The sequence below is a fragment of the Sorghum bicolor genome, chromosome 6 (assembly GCF_000003195.3).
Source record: "Sorghum bicolor cultivar BTx623 chromosome 6, Sorghum_bicolor_NCBIv3, whole genome shotgun sequence".
Taxonomy (NCBI): domain Eukaryota; kingdom Viridiplantae; phylum Streptophyta; class Magnoliopsida; order Poales; family Poaceae; genus Sorghum; species Sorghum bicolor.
The window spans coordinates 57,809,330-57,823,253 of record NC_012875.2 but is presented as its reverse complement, the minus strand read 5'-3'; the positions used below and the strand labels follow the sequence as shown (position 1 = coordinate 57,823,253).

The window sequence follows — 13,924 nt, the reverse complement described above, 5'->3', positions numbered from 1 at the left end:
TTATTTAAGGTTCACTAAGCTGATGGCCATAAGCACGCATGCAAGCTTATACAAAATAATTATTTTTTCAAAAAAGAAAATAGTTTATTTTAAATGGGTTGTTCCATAAATTTTTTTTAACTACAGTGTATTTGATATATATTCCTTTAGCTCCTCCCCCTCGTCAAGTGCATCCACAAGGCCAAGGTGAGCGAGTTTGCTGCTATTTTCACTAGCCATTGTAATAGAAGAATGTAATTCAGTTTTCCATGAATTAGCAAGATTGGCTTTGGTAGAAAAGATTTCTTTGTTTGGATAGATGATCCTCCTAGCTCTATTCTCTAATTACTTGTAAATGATGCAGCTACCTTATTAAATCAATAAAGTTTTGCCGGAAGTCTTAAAAAACAAGGCCTCACCGCAGTTTTGAACTCACTAATGGGGTGTTTAGGACTGCTCCACGAACTCTGCTCCATAAACTCCGCTGTGGAGCGGCTCAAAAAAACTGGAGTTCATGGAGTACCTCTTTAGGTGCTCTCACAACTCCACCTTTTTTCTCGAACTGAGTGCGTGGAGCTGAAACCGTTTGGCAAAAAAAACATGGAGCGGAGCTGAAAAACGTGGAGCAGAGCAGTTCCAAACACCCTCTAAATCCGTGGTAAATATTTTTTTACAAACCTAACCTCAATAAAATTTGCAAATTGCAATCTAGGTGAAAAGCGGAGAGCGAGCGGTAAAGCTCACCGCCAGTGAGCGGAAGTGGGCTGTGCGGCCTCGTCCCTGACCCCGCGCCCACACTGCACTGCCCTCCTCTTTATCACTTGCCCCGACGCCGCGCTAGCTTCTGACCTGACCACCGCAGCGCGGAACACAAGCTCACCACCACCAGCACCACCCCCACAAACCTCGCCTGCACGTCACGGTTACCGAGGCTAATCCCAAGCAGGCGCTTCCGGCTTCCGGATTTCCCCCTCTCCCGTTGCAAGCAAAAGCGGCGACACCTTCCCAAATGCCGCGGGGCGCCGCGGCTGCGGCCTGAGAGTGCGAGCCGCGCTACCGGAGGTCCAGGTCAGGCGGCGGGGGAGCGCATTGCGATGGCGGAGACGGCGGCGGCGGATGGGAAGGCGGACAAGGTGGCGAACGGAGGAGGGGGAGGCGGCGATGCGGCGGGGGAGGGGAAGAAGAGGGGGGACCAGGCCGTGGCGTTCCACGAGCTCTTCTCGTTCGCCGACAAGTGGGACCTGATGCTCATGGCCGCGGGCAGTCTGGGCGCGCTGGCGCACGGCGCTGCCATGCCGTTCTTCTTCCTGCTCTTCGGGGACCTCATCAACGGCTTCGGCAAGAACCAGACCGACCTCCGCACCATGACCGACGAGGTCGCCAAGGTCTGTCCGTTCTTCATTCTTAGCTCCACTCGAAACGACCCCCTTCTGTACTTTGTTGCCTATCTCGGATACGGGTTCTTTCGCCAAGTTCGCCGCTTCTTGTCGCAACTCGCACCTGTGTTCGTTCATGTCATGATTGATTTCCTCTACTCTTCTCTTGCAGTATGCGCTCTACTTCGTCTACCTGGGGCTGGTGGTTTGCGTCTCCTCCTACGCAGGTGACCTCCCCCTATCCATCCGCCTTCCCCCTCCCCGTCGAGTTCCGTACGATTCCCCCGTCACACCATGGTTCTTGTGAAGCATAGTAATGGAGTACAGGGGCCTATTCGCGAAATAGGATCTAGTCATGGCCGGTGGGGCATCTCGAAGACCACCCCACTCAGTTACACAAGTCCCGTCACCATCACACCAAACGGGGAAAAGTTAACAATTACTCCGTACATCATGTTTGTCTCGTTTTCATGTCGACGAATCCGGCAAGCGAGCTCGCCGGCGTCCATGCCTGCCGGCTGCCGCCGGCGTGGCCTACTGCTTCAGTACACAATGGCGTTGCATGCTTCCACACTATCGATTCTTGCACACCGACTGAAAAGCTGCATTCATTCGTTTTCCAGAGATCGCGTGCTGGATGTACACCGGGGAACGGCAGGTGATCGCGCTCCGGAAGGCGTACCTTGACGCCGTGCTGCGGCAGGATGTGGGGTTCTTCGACACGGACGCGCGCACGGGCGACATCGTCTTCGGTGTCTCCACCGACACGCTGCTCGTGCAGGATGCCATCGGCGAGAAGGTCGGCAACTTCATGCACTACATCGCCACCTTCCTGGCCGGGCTCGTCGTCGGATTCGTCTCGGCGTGGCGGCTTGCGCTGCTTAGTGTGGCCGTCATCCCGGCCATCGCCTTCGCCGGCGGCCTGTACGCGTACACGCTCACTGGGCTCACTTCCAAAAGCCGGGAGTCCTATGCTAATGCTGGCGTCGTCGCGGAGCAGGTAACAGCGACTCTTGCCTCCTGCCGTGTTTCCCGTGGGGAACTTGGCTGCTGCTGGTATACTGCTGATTTGTGTCATTATTATATATATTTCTCTTGGATTAGGATTAGGATTCGTTTTCTATAAATCTATGCATTTCTTAGTGGACGCTTGGACTTGGGATGGAATTTGGCTGGTGGGTTGGTAGTATTTCCTCGTGCTGTCTTCTGATTAGGAGCCAAGAATCCTGTTATTTATGCTGTAAGACGACTGACCAACATGCCATTTGTTCTTTTTCAACTTTTGATGCTTTGGGAATCCTATGAGCCATTCCACAAACTCGGTGGGGCAAGTGCCTTGTGGGTTTCTGCTTTCCACAGGACTTGTTTGGCTCAACTTTTGGTATGGTGGCGCTGTTGCCCCATTTTCTACTTGTGGATTTATTTCAAGAGGGCCTATTTGCAGTAGGCTGATCACGCACTGAAAGTAGTAAAAGGACTCATGTGGTCATGCCTAATTTAATGTAAGTGACTAGGTTTGGTAGCCTATTCCTAACAAAAGGGCAATTAGGTTGTTTTTTGAAGAATCTATTGACCTAGTTATTTTCAGTTGATTGTAGAAAAATTATGCATATTAATTCTGTGTACAGTTGCAATTGTGATATTTCTTATATAGCCTGTCAATTGTGGTGCAGTACTGAATAAAATTTAATCATGTAACTTTGTTGGGATAATATGTTTAGATTCTTTTGTTGGTAAAGTATCATCACTGGGAAATATATGTAGTATTAGAGATGATTCTGGGAACTGAGTGAACCATTTTTAACCATGTTTTGTTGATAGCTATTGTTGATAATATAGAAGGCTGCTGAATGCCTTTGTTCCTTTCCATAAGGAACTCACATACTTTTTTTTGGAAGAACCCAAATACATTGTTTAAACCAAAACGACTTTTATTTATTCATGTGGAATTACGGTTGCTTGTTTGAATTGTTTCATTGCCACAGTTGTGACTCGACACAATCTTTCTTACCCCTCCAAACTCCATAGTTTGTAGACATCTTTGCAAACCTTGCCTTATGTGTGGTCAGCAAATTGTCAGCCACATCTTAGGCATGTTTTGGGAAAGAATTGTGTCAATGACTAGAAGGGAACCAAAGATGGCCTAAACAGTTTAGTTTGTTTGTCGTGCTATGTAATTCTGCTTATTTGGTGACTGAAATAATTCTGGAACAGGCAATTGCACAAGTAAGAACAGTGTACTCTTTTGTTGGAGAGAGCAAAGCGCTCAATTCCTATTCTGAAGCAATCCAGAACACACTGAAGCTTGGTTACAAAGCTGGGATGGCCAAAGGTCTTGGAATTGGATGTACTTATGGGATCGCTTGCATGTCTTGGGCACTTGTATTTTGGTATGCCGGGGTCTTCATCAGGAATGGGCAGACTGATGGTGGAAAGGCTTTTACCGCGATCTTTTCTGCAATTGTCGGTGGCATGTAAGTGAAAAAATATGTTGTATTATTATAATTCTGTTTCACTTATTTTCCCTGGTCCATGAGCTGTTTCCCTCATGTTTTGTGTGCAATAATAACTGCTTAATTGTTTCTACAGGAGTCTTGGCCAGGCTTTCTCAAACCTCGGAGCCTTCAGTAAAGGAAAGATTGCTGGTTACAAACTGTTGGAGGTCATTCGCCAGAAACCCTCCATAGTGAATGACCATAAGGATGGAAAGTGGTTGGCAGAGGTCCATGGAAACATAGAATTCAAGGAAGTTACTTTCAGTTATCCATCAAGGCCTGATGTTATAATCTTTCGGGATTTCTCTCTTTTCTTCCCTGCTGGTAAAACGGTTGCAGTTGTTGGAGGCAGTGGGTCTGGAAAGAGCACTGTTGTGGCTTTGATAGAAAGGTTCTATGATCCTAATGAAGGTAACATAAGACTTCATCTTAGAGGCTGTTGATTTTCTTCCTTCGAATTTATGGCTCCTTTTAAACTATTGGCTAAATTCATTTGCATTGCAGGCCAGGTTTTGCTAGACAATGTTGACATAAAGACACTCCAGTTGAGGTGGCTCAGAGATCAGATTGGTCTGGTAAACCAAGAACCTGCTCTTTTTGCAACAACAATCCTTGAGAATATACTGTATGGAAAGCCAGATGCAACTATTGCAGAAGTTGAGGCTGCAGCGACTGCATCCAATGCCCATGGTTTTATATCTCTTCTTCCAAATGGTTACAACACAATGGTGTGTCTATATATTTTTTTCCACATACATGTAAGTCTGGTCTAATCAATTGAATATTAATTTCTTAATTTTTTTTCATTCACAGGTAGGTGAGCGAGGCATCCAGCTTTCTGGTGGTCAGAAACAACGTATAGCAATAGCTCGTGCTATGCTGAAGAATCCAAAGATTCTGCTCCTTGATGAGGCTACCAGTGCATTAGATGCAGACTCAGAAAGCATTGTGCAAGAAGCTTTAGACCGTTTGATGGTTGGGAGGACGACTGTAGTTGTTGCCCACCGTCTGTCCACTATAAGAAACGTGAACATGATCGCTGTGATCCAGCAAGGCCAAGTTGTTGAGACGGGCACACATGATGAACTCCTAGCAAAAGGAACCTCTGGAGCATATGCCTCCCTTGTCCGTTTTCAGGAAACGGCGCGTAATAGGGATCTTGCAGGTGCATCTACCCGCAGGTCACGGTCAATTCACTTGACAAGCTCACTTTCCACCAAATCTCTCAGCCTCAGGTCTGGAAGTCTAAGGAACCTCAGTTATCAGTACAGTACTGGAGCAGATGGTCGCATTGAAATGATTTCTAATGCTGATAATGACCGCAAATACCCAGCACCACGTGGATACTTCTTCAAGCTTCTGAAACTGAATGCACCTGAATGGCCTTATGCAGTGTTGGGGGCCATTGGTTCCGTCCTCTCAGGATTTATTGGCCCAACTTTTGCCATTGTTATGGGTGAAATGCTTGATGTGTTCTACTACAGGGACCCCAATGAAATGGAGAAGAAAACCAAGCTATATGTGTTCATCTATATTGGCACTGGCATATATGCTGTCGTTGCTTATCTTGTGCAGCATTACTTCTTCAGCATCATGGGAGAAAATCTTACAACCAGGGTTAGGCGGATGATGTTGTCTGGTATGTATTTTCTCCGTTCTGAAATCAGTTTTTGTGGTGACATTTGAATAAGTTGTGAATCTCTACAATATTCACTGCAGCAATACTTAGGAATGAAGTTGGTTGGTTTGATGAAGAAGAAAACAATTCAAGTCTTGTGGCTGCACGTCTAGCTGTTGATGCAGCTGATGTGAAGTCGGCTATAGCTGAGAGAATATCAGTCATCCTGCAGAACATGACATCCCTTATGACTTCTTTCGTTGTTGGATTTATCATTGAATGGAGAGTGGCAATACTTATTCTGGCCACTTTCCCTCTACTTGTGCTTGCCAACTTTGCTCAGGTAATTCTTGGCCTACTTTTAAGCGATTGATGTCTTTCGTCATCTTGAGACTTAACCTACTGTTCAAGTCCATCTTTAAGGAAACATGAATGCCAACACGTCTTGCTAATTTAGTTGCTTGTCAAAATCAGAATAACTCTTACTTTTATACAGGCTGTGTAGAATATATGTACTGATGGCTTCTTTCATTTTGTGCTTTCAGCAACTTTCAATGAAGGGCTTTGCTGGTGACACAGCAAAGGCACATGCCAAGAGCAGTATGGTTGCAGGTGAAGGAGTGAGCAATATCCGCACCGTAGCGGCCTTCAACGCTCAAAGCAAGATCTTGTCACTCTTCAGCCATGAACTGCGTGTACCAGAGCAGCAAATCCTCCGCCGCAGCCAGACATCAGGTCTTTTGTTTGGCCTGTCACAGCTCTGCTTATACTCCTCAGAAGCGCTCATCCTCTGGTATGGTTCTCATCTTGTGCGGTCACACGGATCCACCTTCTCTAAGGTCATCAAGGTTTTTGTTGTCCTTGTGGTGACTGCCAACTCCGTAGCTGAGACGGTGAGCCTGGCCCCAGAGATCATCCGCGGAGGTGAATCCATCCGATCCATCTTTGGCATCCTCAACAGAGCAACAAGAATTGAGCCTGATGATCCGGAGTCAGAGCGGGTCACCACCATCCGAGGCGACATTGAGTTGCGGCACGTCGACTTTTCATATCCAGCACGCCCAGACATTCAAATCTTCAAGGACTTCAACCTGAAAATCCATGCCGGGCGCAGCCAAGCACTAGTCGGAGCCAGCGGTTCAGGGAAGAGCACTGTCATTGCTCTCATTGAGCGGTTCTACGACCCGTGTGGGGGGAAAGTGGCCATTGATGGCAAGGACATCCGGACGCTGAACTTGAAGTCCTTGCGGCTGAAGATCGGCCTCGTGCAGCAGGAGCCAGTCCTCTTCGCTTCGAGCATCCTAGAAAACATTGCATACGGCAAGGAAGGTGCGACTGAGGAGGAGGTGATCGAGGCAGCGAAGACGGCGAACGTGCACGGCTTCGTCAGCCAGCTGCCCGATGGCTACAAGACGGCGGTCGGCGAGCGGGGCATGCAGCTGTCAGGCGGGCAGAAGCAACGGATCGCCATTGCCAGGGCGGTGCTCAAGGACCCAGCCATCCTGCTGCTGGACGAGGCAACGAGCGCGCTGGACGCGGAGTCCGAGTGCGTGCTGCAGGAGGCGCTGGAGCGGCTGATGAAGGGGCGGACCACCGTGCTGGTGGCGCACCGGCTGTCGACGATCCGAGGGGTGGACCGCATCGCGGTCGTGCAGGACGGGCGGATCGTGGAGCACGGCAGCCACAACGACCTCCTGGCCCGGCCGGAGGGCGCCTACTCGCGGCTGCTGCAGTTGCAGCACCACCGTGTCTGACGCCGCCGCCGTGCATGCATCCTCTGATGATATATTAATTTAACGATGACATCTTCATTTTGGAGGTCTGGTGTGGCGGCTTCTTTTTTCGGTTTCTTGGGTTGGCCGGTGGTCGTGCGGATGTAGATACTAGGGCAAACCGTGTGTGTTCTTCTGAATGAACTTGGAAAATGTGATCTGTATCTTCTCCCTGGGATGGAATGTACCATGCAATGCAACTCTTTTCGTCCACATTTACTCATCTGTCCTCGAATTCTTTAGCATTAGGTTTAATTAGATCTCTAAAAAAAAGATTCTTTATTTCGGATTTCTCGCTAGCCAAAAATGGATCGGAGAGCGGTTTTGTCTCTCTAGAGTGTGTAATTGTTGGACAGAAAGGACATATAGAGCGATTCATTTAAATAGCTCTTTAAATGATGATTTAAAGAGTTAGTGTAAGAAAAGCTCCTGGGGGGAGGGATGCTCTAATTAAAGAAGTTGTTGGATGAACTTTTTCACCAAAATTTTTATTTCTATTATTACGATAGATTATAGTAAGACTTTAAAGTTACTCTTACTTTTGACGATAGGCCAGAAAATAGCTCCAATAGAGTGTTTCTTAGAGGCTCTCTTGTACGATCCTAGCTTTTTCTATTTCTCATCGTTCATCGCCTATTTCTATCCGGATCCTTCGTCCCTCCCCACCTAGCTTCTTCAGTGGCGCACCCTTATATGTTGTCTCGACTAGCTTCATCACACACGCATTCTCTCGGTGGCATCTACCACATTACCATGGGCCCCTCTTCGTAGAGGGCCTCCCTATTGTGGGCACTCCTCCTGCTGTGCCCCTCCTTGTACAATGGTGGAAGGCAAGAGAAAGGAAAAGAAGACACATTCTAGTGACAAAAAGTTTATCCGTTATCACTCGCCATAAAAAAAGCATGGGTTTCAAATTGAGAGCTAGGAGTATTGCTCAAGTCTGAGCAAAATTTCAAGACCTAGAAAAAATAAGGAAGACGCTACAATCTTAATCTTAAATCCTGATTTAGAGCCAATGCTGGAGTCTAGAGATGCTCTAACTCATAAAAGTTTAACCGTATTCTCTTTTTTAGAGAGGGAGGAAGGTAGGTAGGTATAAACAGTCGTGTTTTTTTTTGAGAGAGAGCAAGGTATAACCGTCATAAGTTGGGGCCCATGTTTTGTTTTTTCTTTGAGGGAGTTCGGCCCATCGTGTACAAAAATGGCGATGTTTCTCCGGCCCATAATACCCTGTGGGCCTAATGTAGGGTCCAAGTGGACCTCCTTCTTCCTGTCTTTATACGTTCTCATCAAATCGTAACAGTACCTGAAATACCCTAGGCTTCATGCGAATAGTAGCTTAAGCTTAACTGCCGACTAATCAGAGCGTCCACTCTCATAATTGCAGAGCACAACCTGACCAGGCCCGCAATGAATTAATGGCGGCCGAGGTGACCCTGCTGCACTTTGCGTGCCAGCCAAACTTGGCTTTGGTCGCTGGCACGTCGAGCTCCCCCGGCGGTCGTCGTAGCTCGGTAGCCGTACGCTCGGTACCAGTTCCCTCTGTGCAGTCACGATACGCGCGCTCCCCCTGCCGGTACACCTGGTTTCCTCCCGGTTGGTGGCACGTTGCCTAGCACGCGCACTGTGCATGAAGCATGCATGGGTTCCCTGTCGCGTCGCGTGTCGCCACACAACACGACGCCGCGCCGCCCGCTCCCATGGATTTCTTGCGTGCTCCGTGTGCAGTGTGCTCGGCCGGTCCGCGCGCGGCCGGTGCACTTGCGAGGGAGCTGCAGCTAGCGGCGGCCGGATCGGAGCGGACGCGCCGCGCGCGCGCGCTGCCGCCCGGGCGTACTCATGCATGAGCAGTGGCGGCATTGTCTGTATTGGGGTTCTCGTTGCTGTTTCGTCTCGTCTCCCATGGGCTGCGGTTGCGCGGTTGTGCGTGGCGCACGAGCCCGAGCCCGGCCCCGGCCGGGCAGTTGGGTGGTTGGTTTGTTGGTTGGCCGCGCGTAGCTAGAGCGGCGACTGTTTGCTGCGATCCGCGCGGTATCCGGCGCACTGTTTTCGTTTGCGCCCCAGGTCGGCGACGGCTGCTGGACGTGGGGAGGCGGCATGGGGGCACCGGGCACCCCCCGCTTCCGCCCTCCCCAACAGCAAGAGGGCGCGTGGGCGTACGCGGTGGACCAGGTCCCGCGCGGTGGTTGCCGGCCGGACTACTTGCTTGCTACAGAGTATAGAGCTTGCTACAGGGTATAGAGCACATCGGCACCGGCTGACGAGTAGCCGTGCTTGTCAGGACGTACGGGCGTGCGTTGCGTGTGCATGTTGATTGCCGAGCTATAATCGCGTCTGTACGTAGGATTGCTAGCCAAAGTAGCATTGCGGTTACGTTAACAATTAATCGAGTCGTTAGGGCGGGCGGGTGGTCTGGTCTACAGTACGTACGTGTATCTCGACAGGGCATCTGTTATATACCTTTTGTCGTCTGGCTGACCTGGCGGTACAGTGGACGGACGAACACATGTGTTGTAAGCATCGATCGATGCGTACAGCCCGAATATATACTGTGCGGAATTGAGTATAGAGATTTTTTTTTTGTGCCCTATCTTGCGATTGAACAGAGAGCGGTGCCGTACGCGCGCCATAAAGCTATGGATTGTAATGCGGCAACACCTGTTAATTAATTGCGACCGGATAGATCGGCCACGCTTTCATGGTTTCATTCGCCGAGCATGCGCTGCGACTGCGAGTGCGAGTGCGAGCTTCTCGCTGCCTTTGCTCCGTCCAGCTACGCGCCTGGATGTACTGCACTGCACGAGCACGAGCACGACGAAAAGTCGGTCACCGGGCGCACCGCAGGCGGCCGGGTGGCATGGAAGCGACCGGTGGTACTGCGTGCATGCGCCTGGCGGTGTACTGGAGGCGGGCACAGTGCGTGGCACTAGCCGAGGGGAATGAATGCTGCCATATGCGTGCGCGTTGTGGTTGCTGTTCCTGTTGTTGTTGTCTGTCCCGTGGCATGGAAGCCAGCCGGCTCGATGTCTCCTCGACCGGCCCATCGGCTGTTCCCCTCTTTCCAGTGATCGCGATCTCCACGTGCTCCGAATCGGTGGCAATACAATACGCCATAGGAATGGAAATGATTCGTCGAGTCGAGTCCGATCGATCCTGCCTTCGGTTGTTATTAAGGTTGGCGTGTACTCTTGCACCGCACGGCGAACTAGGGTGAGTGATCTCAAGCTGAGCCGCTGAAGGCAAGGGAATAAACCAGCCGTCATTTGTCAAAAAAAAAAAAAAACAGCCGTCCACCGGTTGGGAACGCTACACATGGGGATGGATGCATGGATGACGTCGTCGATTTTCGATCGATCAGTCCCTGCACGACGGCACCCCTGGCCAAACCAAGACGTACCTTAATTGTGACGAGCACAGAGAAGAAATCTAGAAAATGATCAACACCCGCGCCCGCGTGGTTCCGACTGCCAACAACCGACGTGATGGATCCGGTGGTACGCGGTACGCCCCGCATGCAGTAGCTAGCAGCAGGAAGGTACATGGGCCGATGGGCGGTTCGGCAGACTACGGGCTGCACACGCGTGCGACGAGCCGCCCGTGACGGTACGTGCCGCGGAGACGAACGAAGCATGCAGCCGGAGCCGACCACCCCGTGCGCGGCGGCCAAGGGCCGGGCCAACGTACGCGCGGTACAAGCCGGGGAGGCGGAATGGAATCCGCCAAAGCCGAGCGCTGGCCTGCTGGCCTCTCCCGATCCGCAGCGCAGATGCTCGGAGCCTCGGGCCGACACCCGAGAGCCGAGATGTACGAGCCCCGCGCGCATCCCGCGGCCGCGAGAGGGTCTCGGCGATCGCGCACGTGCGGCACCTCGTGGGGGGCACGCAGCCTGCCAAAACCAACCAGAACAAAACACAGCAAAGTTTGCTGTCTTCACGTTCGACCTCTCTGCTTCTCGCGAACATTCGCAAAAACGCCAATGACCAGCGTTCAACCAATCATTGTAAAAGTTCTTTTCAAGGAATCACCAGCTCTTCATCTTCCACCACGCGAGATTTTATTTATGTCAGTTTTTAAAAAATTTCAAGATTTCTCATCACATCAAATCTTGCGGCACATGCATGATACATTAAATATACATAAAAATAAAATTAATTACACAGTTTCTGTAAATCGCGAGACGAATTTTTTAAGCCTAGTTACTCCATGATTGGATAATGTTTGTTAAACAAAAACGAAAATGCTACAGTATCGAAATTCAAAAAAATTTACAAACTGTACAAGGCCTTGATGGCAATACTCATGTACATGTCCACATGAACGCACTCATCTAAAAACTTAGCCACACATAGAACTTACGGATCTTAAAATTGATAAAAGGTCACCATAGATATATAGTCTTATTGTCTATGGATACATCGTCCCATCAACATCCGTGTCAAGTCAAGAAACTGAACTTAGGTGGATAAATTCTATTATAAGATCCTAATAACCTATAGCAGGACTAGCCTCAGCTCGGTTCGCCTCTACGCAACGTTGTAATCCTCCTTCCATCAATATTCCATATCCAAATACAATAGAGCACATGCCCTATTTTGCAATCGTATTGTTTGATTTTTCTCAAAAACTAGAACCGGTTTTAGAGAGCACTGGACCCTGGTAGATCCCGATTGTCTTTTACTATATTATCTTTAATCTTTCAACCTCTAACCTCACTATTGTAAATAAATTATAGAATCCGTCAGTAAACCACGGAGCAAATTTATTATACCTAATTAACATGTCATTAGCACATGTGCTACTGTAGCTTTATTATTAAATTATGGACTAATTAGTCTTAGAAGATTCGTGAGATAGAGTATATAAAAATCTGGTTTGAAAGAGGAAAAGAGTGATAGGGTGTAACGAAATTATGTTTGAAAGAGGGAAAGAGGAAAAGGGCAAAGAAAGGGATTACTATATATAAATAAAAACCGGCATGCCTGCACTGCGCAAACAGCAAAATTTGACTCGCACTTAACTCACGGGGTCAGAAACTCGTGCGATCTCGATCTGATGATCTCTCTCGATCCGTGTATGCATGCCAACTGCTCTGGTTAAGTTCTGGGAGCCTGGCGGGCGAGTGCCGAGGGGCGGTTAGAAACTGCCGTCCATCTCTCGTTGCCATTGGTTATTATAGGAGCTTAGGAGTACGTACTACGTACGACGACACACATGGTCGGCGCGCTCTGCATGCTAGCTGCCGCGTGGCCGGCATACGCCCGGCGCGCCCCCCGAGGTCCACACCACGGCACCACCACGCCAGCAACCGGTGGCGACACACATGGTCGTGTACTACTCGTGCTCGTGCCGGCGCGCGCTAGATCTTGCTGTCTGTCACCTGCGATCGAGTGCCGTTCATGTTGCTACTCCCACTCCACTCTCCAGAAACGATCGAGGAACCGAACCGGGATGCCATGCTATGGATCGGATCTGATGGGATCGCCAGAGATGCCATCGGCCCCAATCAGGAGGCCGCGCGCCGAGGCGATCCGCGCTGTGCGGCGAGCGCCCTGTTCCTGTGTCCGCGATCGAGCACGACCAGCGTGGTCCTGCCCTGCTGCAGGCCCGGGAGATTCTGCCGCCCCAGCTTCTGGTTCGTTGGTCTTTGTCCTTTGACCGAGCTGGGGACGGGCGGGACGGCAGACGGAGTGACAGACAAAGCTAGCTAGCGTCGACCCGTGCCATGCATCAAGCATCATGCATGTTGTTGTTGTTGGGTGCCCCTGGCCGGGCCTCCCGCTTTGTTCCGGATCGTCGTCGAAGGGGCATGACGGATCGGACGCCCAGCCTCGTGCTGTCGCCAAACAAATCATAGCGTCATGATTGGCCTTCTCTGACTCCACCAATCGATCGGTCGCCTAACGAGAATCCAGGAAGGCATGCATGTATCTACATGTACACTCCTACTACTACTCATTAGCCAATTATTATGGCTTCTTCTTTCACGGCTGTACTCTCCGCTGTAGTGACTCGATCGTAAATAATGTGCAACAAGACAGAAAAGATCTTCCCATGGCAAACATCATCTTTCACTGCGAATCTCCGAAGAGAGCGGCGCGTGTATCCGGCCGTCATCAGCAGGGGGCATGGGCGTGGATCCGTGTCCGCAGTGGATTGTTCTTGTTCGGTCGTGGAAGCATGGGCCAAGTAGCAGCACACACTCTGTTTTCACTGACGCCAACTTTATCAGGCTAGGACTTGTTTAGTTGCGGAAAGTTTTCAGAACTATAGCACTTTCGTTTTTATTTGATAAACATTATCCAATCATAGAATAAATAGGTTTAAAAAATTCATCTCGTGATTTACAGGTAAACTGTGCAATTAGTTTTTATTTTTATCTATATTTAATATTCCATGCATGTAGTGTAAGATTCGATGTAACGAGAAATCTTGAAAAGATTTTGGTTTTTAGGTGAACTAAACAAGGCCCTAGCTGGGATTTCCATACACAGTTCACACTTCAGACAAGGCCTAGGCGAATCCGACCGATCACATACCTGGCCCTGGCCTGATAAAACCGGCACAGTTCACATATGGCGGCGAACGGCATGCATGCAGGTCAGTAGTGGTCAGCGTGATTTGTGACCCGCCGACCAGATTCCGGTGAGCTCGTCTCGTCGTGTCGTCCCTGTCATCGATGGCCAC

At 49.8% G+C, this 13,924-nt stretch overlaps 1 protein-coding gene across 1 annotated transcript; it reads left to right on the top strand.

Annotated features, from left to right (window-relative positions):
• On the top strand, positions 1,074–7,459 carry LOC8079561 (ABC transporter B family member 19). The gene is made up of 9 exons (XM_002448579.2): positions 1,074–1,364; positions 1,528–1,582; positions 1,979–2,355; positions 3,570–3,829; positions 3,945–4,261; positions 4,355–4,578; positions 4,664–5,489; positions 5,570–5,811; positions 6,014–7,459. Exons 1-9 carry the CDS (start codon positions 1,074–1,076, stop codon positions 7,220–7,222), a joined length of 3,801 nt encoding a protein of 1,266 aa, XP_002448624.1. The 3' UTR covers positions 7,223–7,459.

Bases quoted from the DNA above. Each gene is read 5' to 3' on its own strand.
- LOC8079561 (XM_002448579.2), top strand. From the start codon at position 1,074: ATGGCGGAGACGGCGGCGGCGGATGGGAAGGCGGACAAGGTGGCGAAC. The intron at 1,583-1,978 runs GTGACCTCCCCC...TTCGTTTTCCAG, and splicing joins TTGCGTCTCCTCCTACGCAG to AGATCGCGTGCTGGATGTAC. The intron at 5,490-5,569 runs GTATGTATTTTC...TATTCACTGCAG, and splicing joins TAGGCGGATGATGTTGTCTG to CAATACTTAGGAATGAAGTT.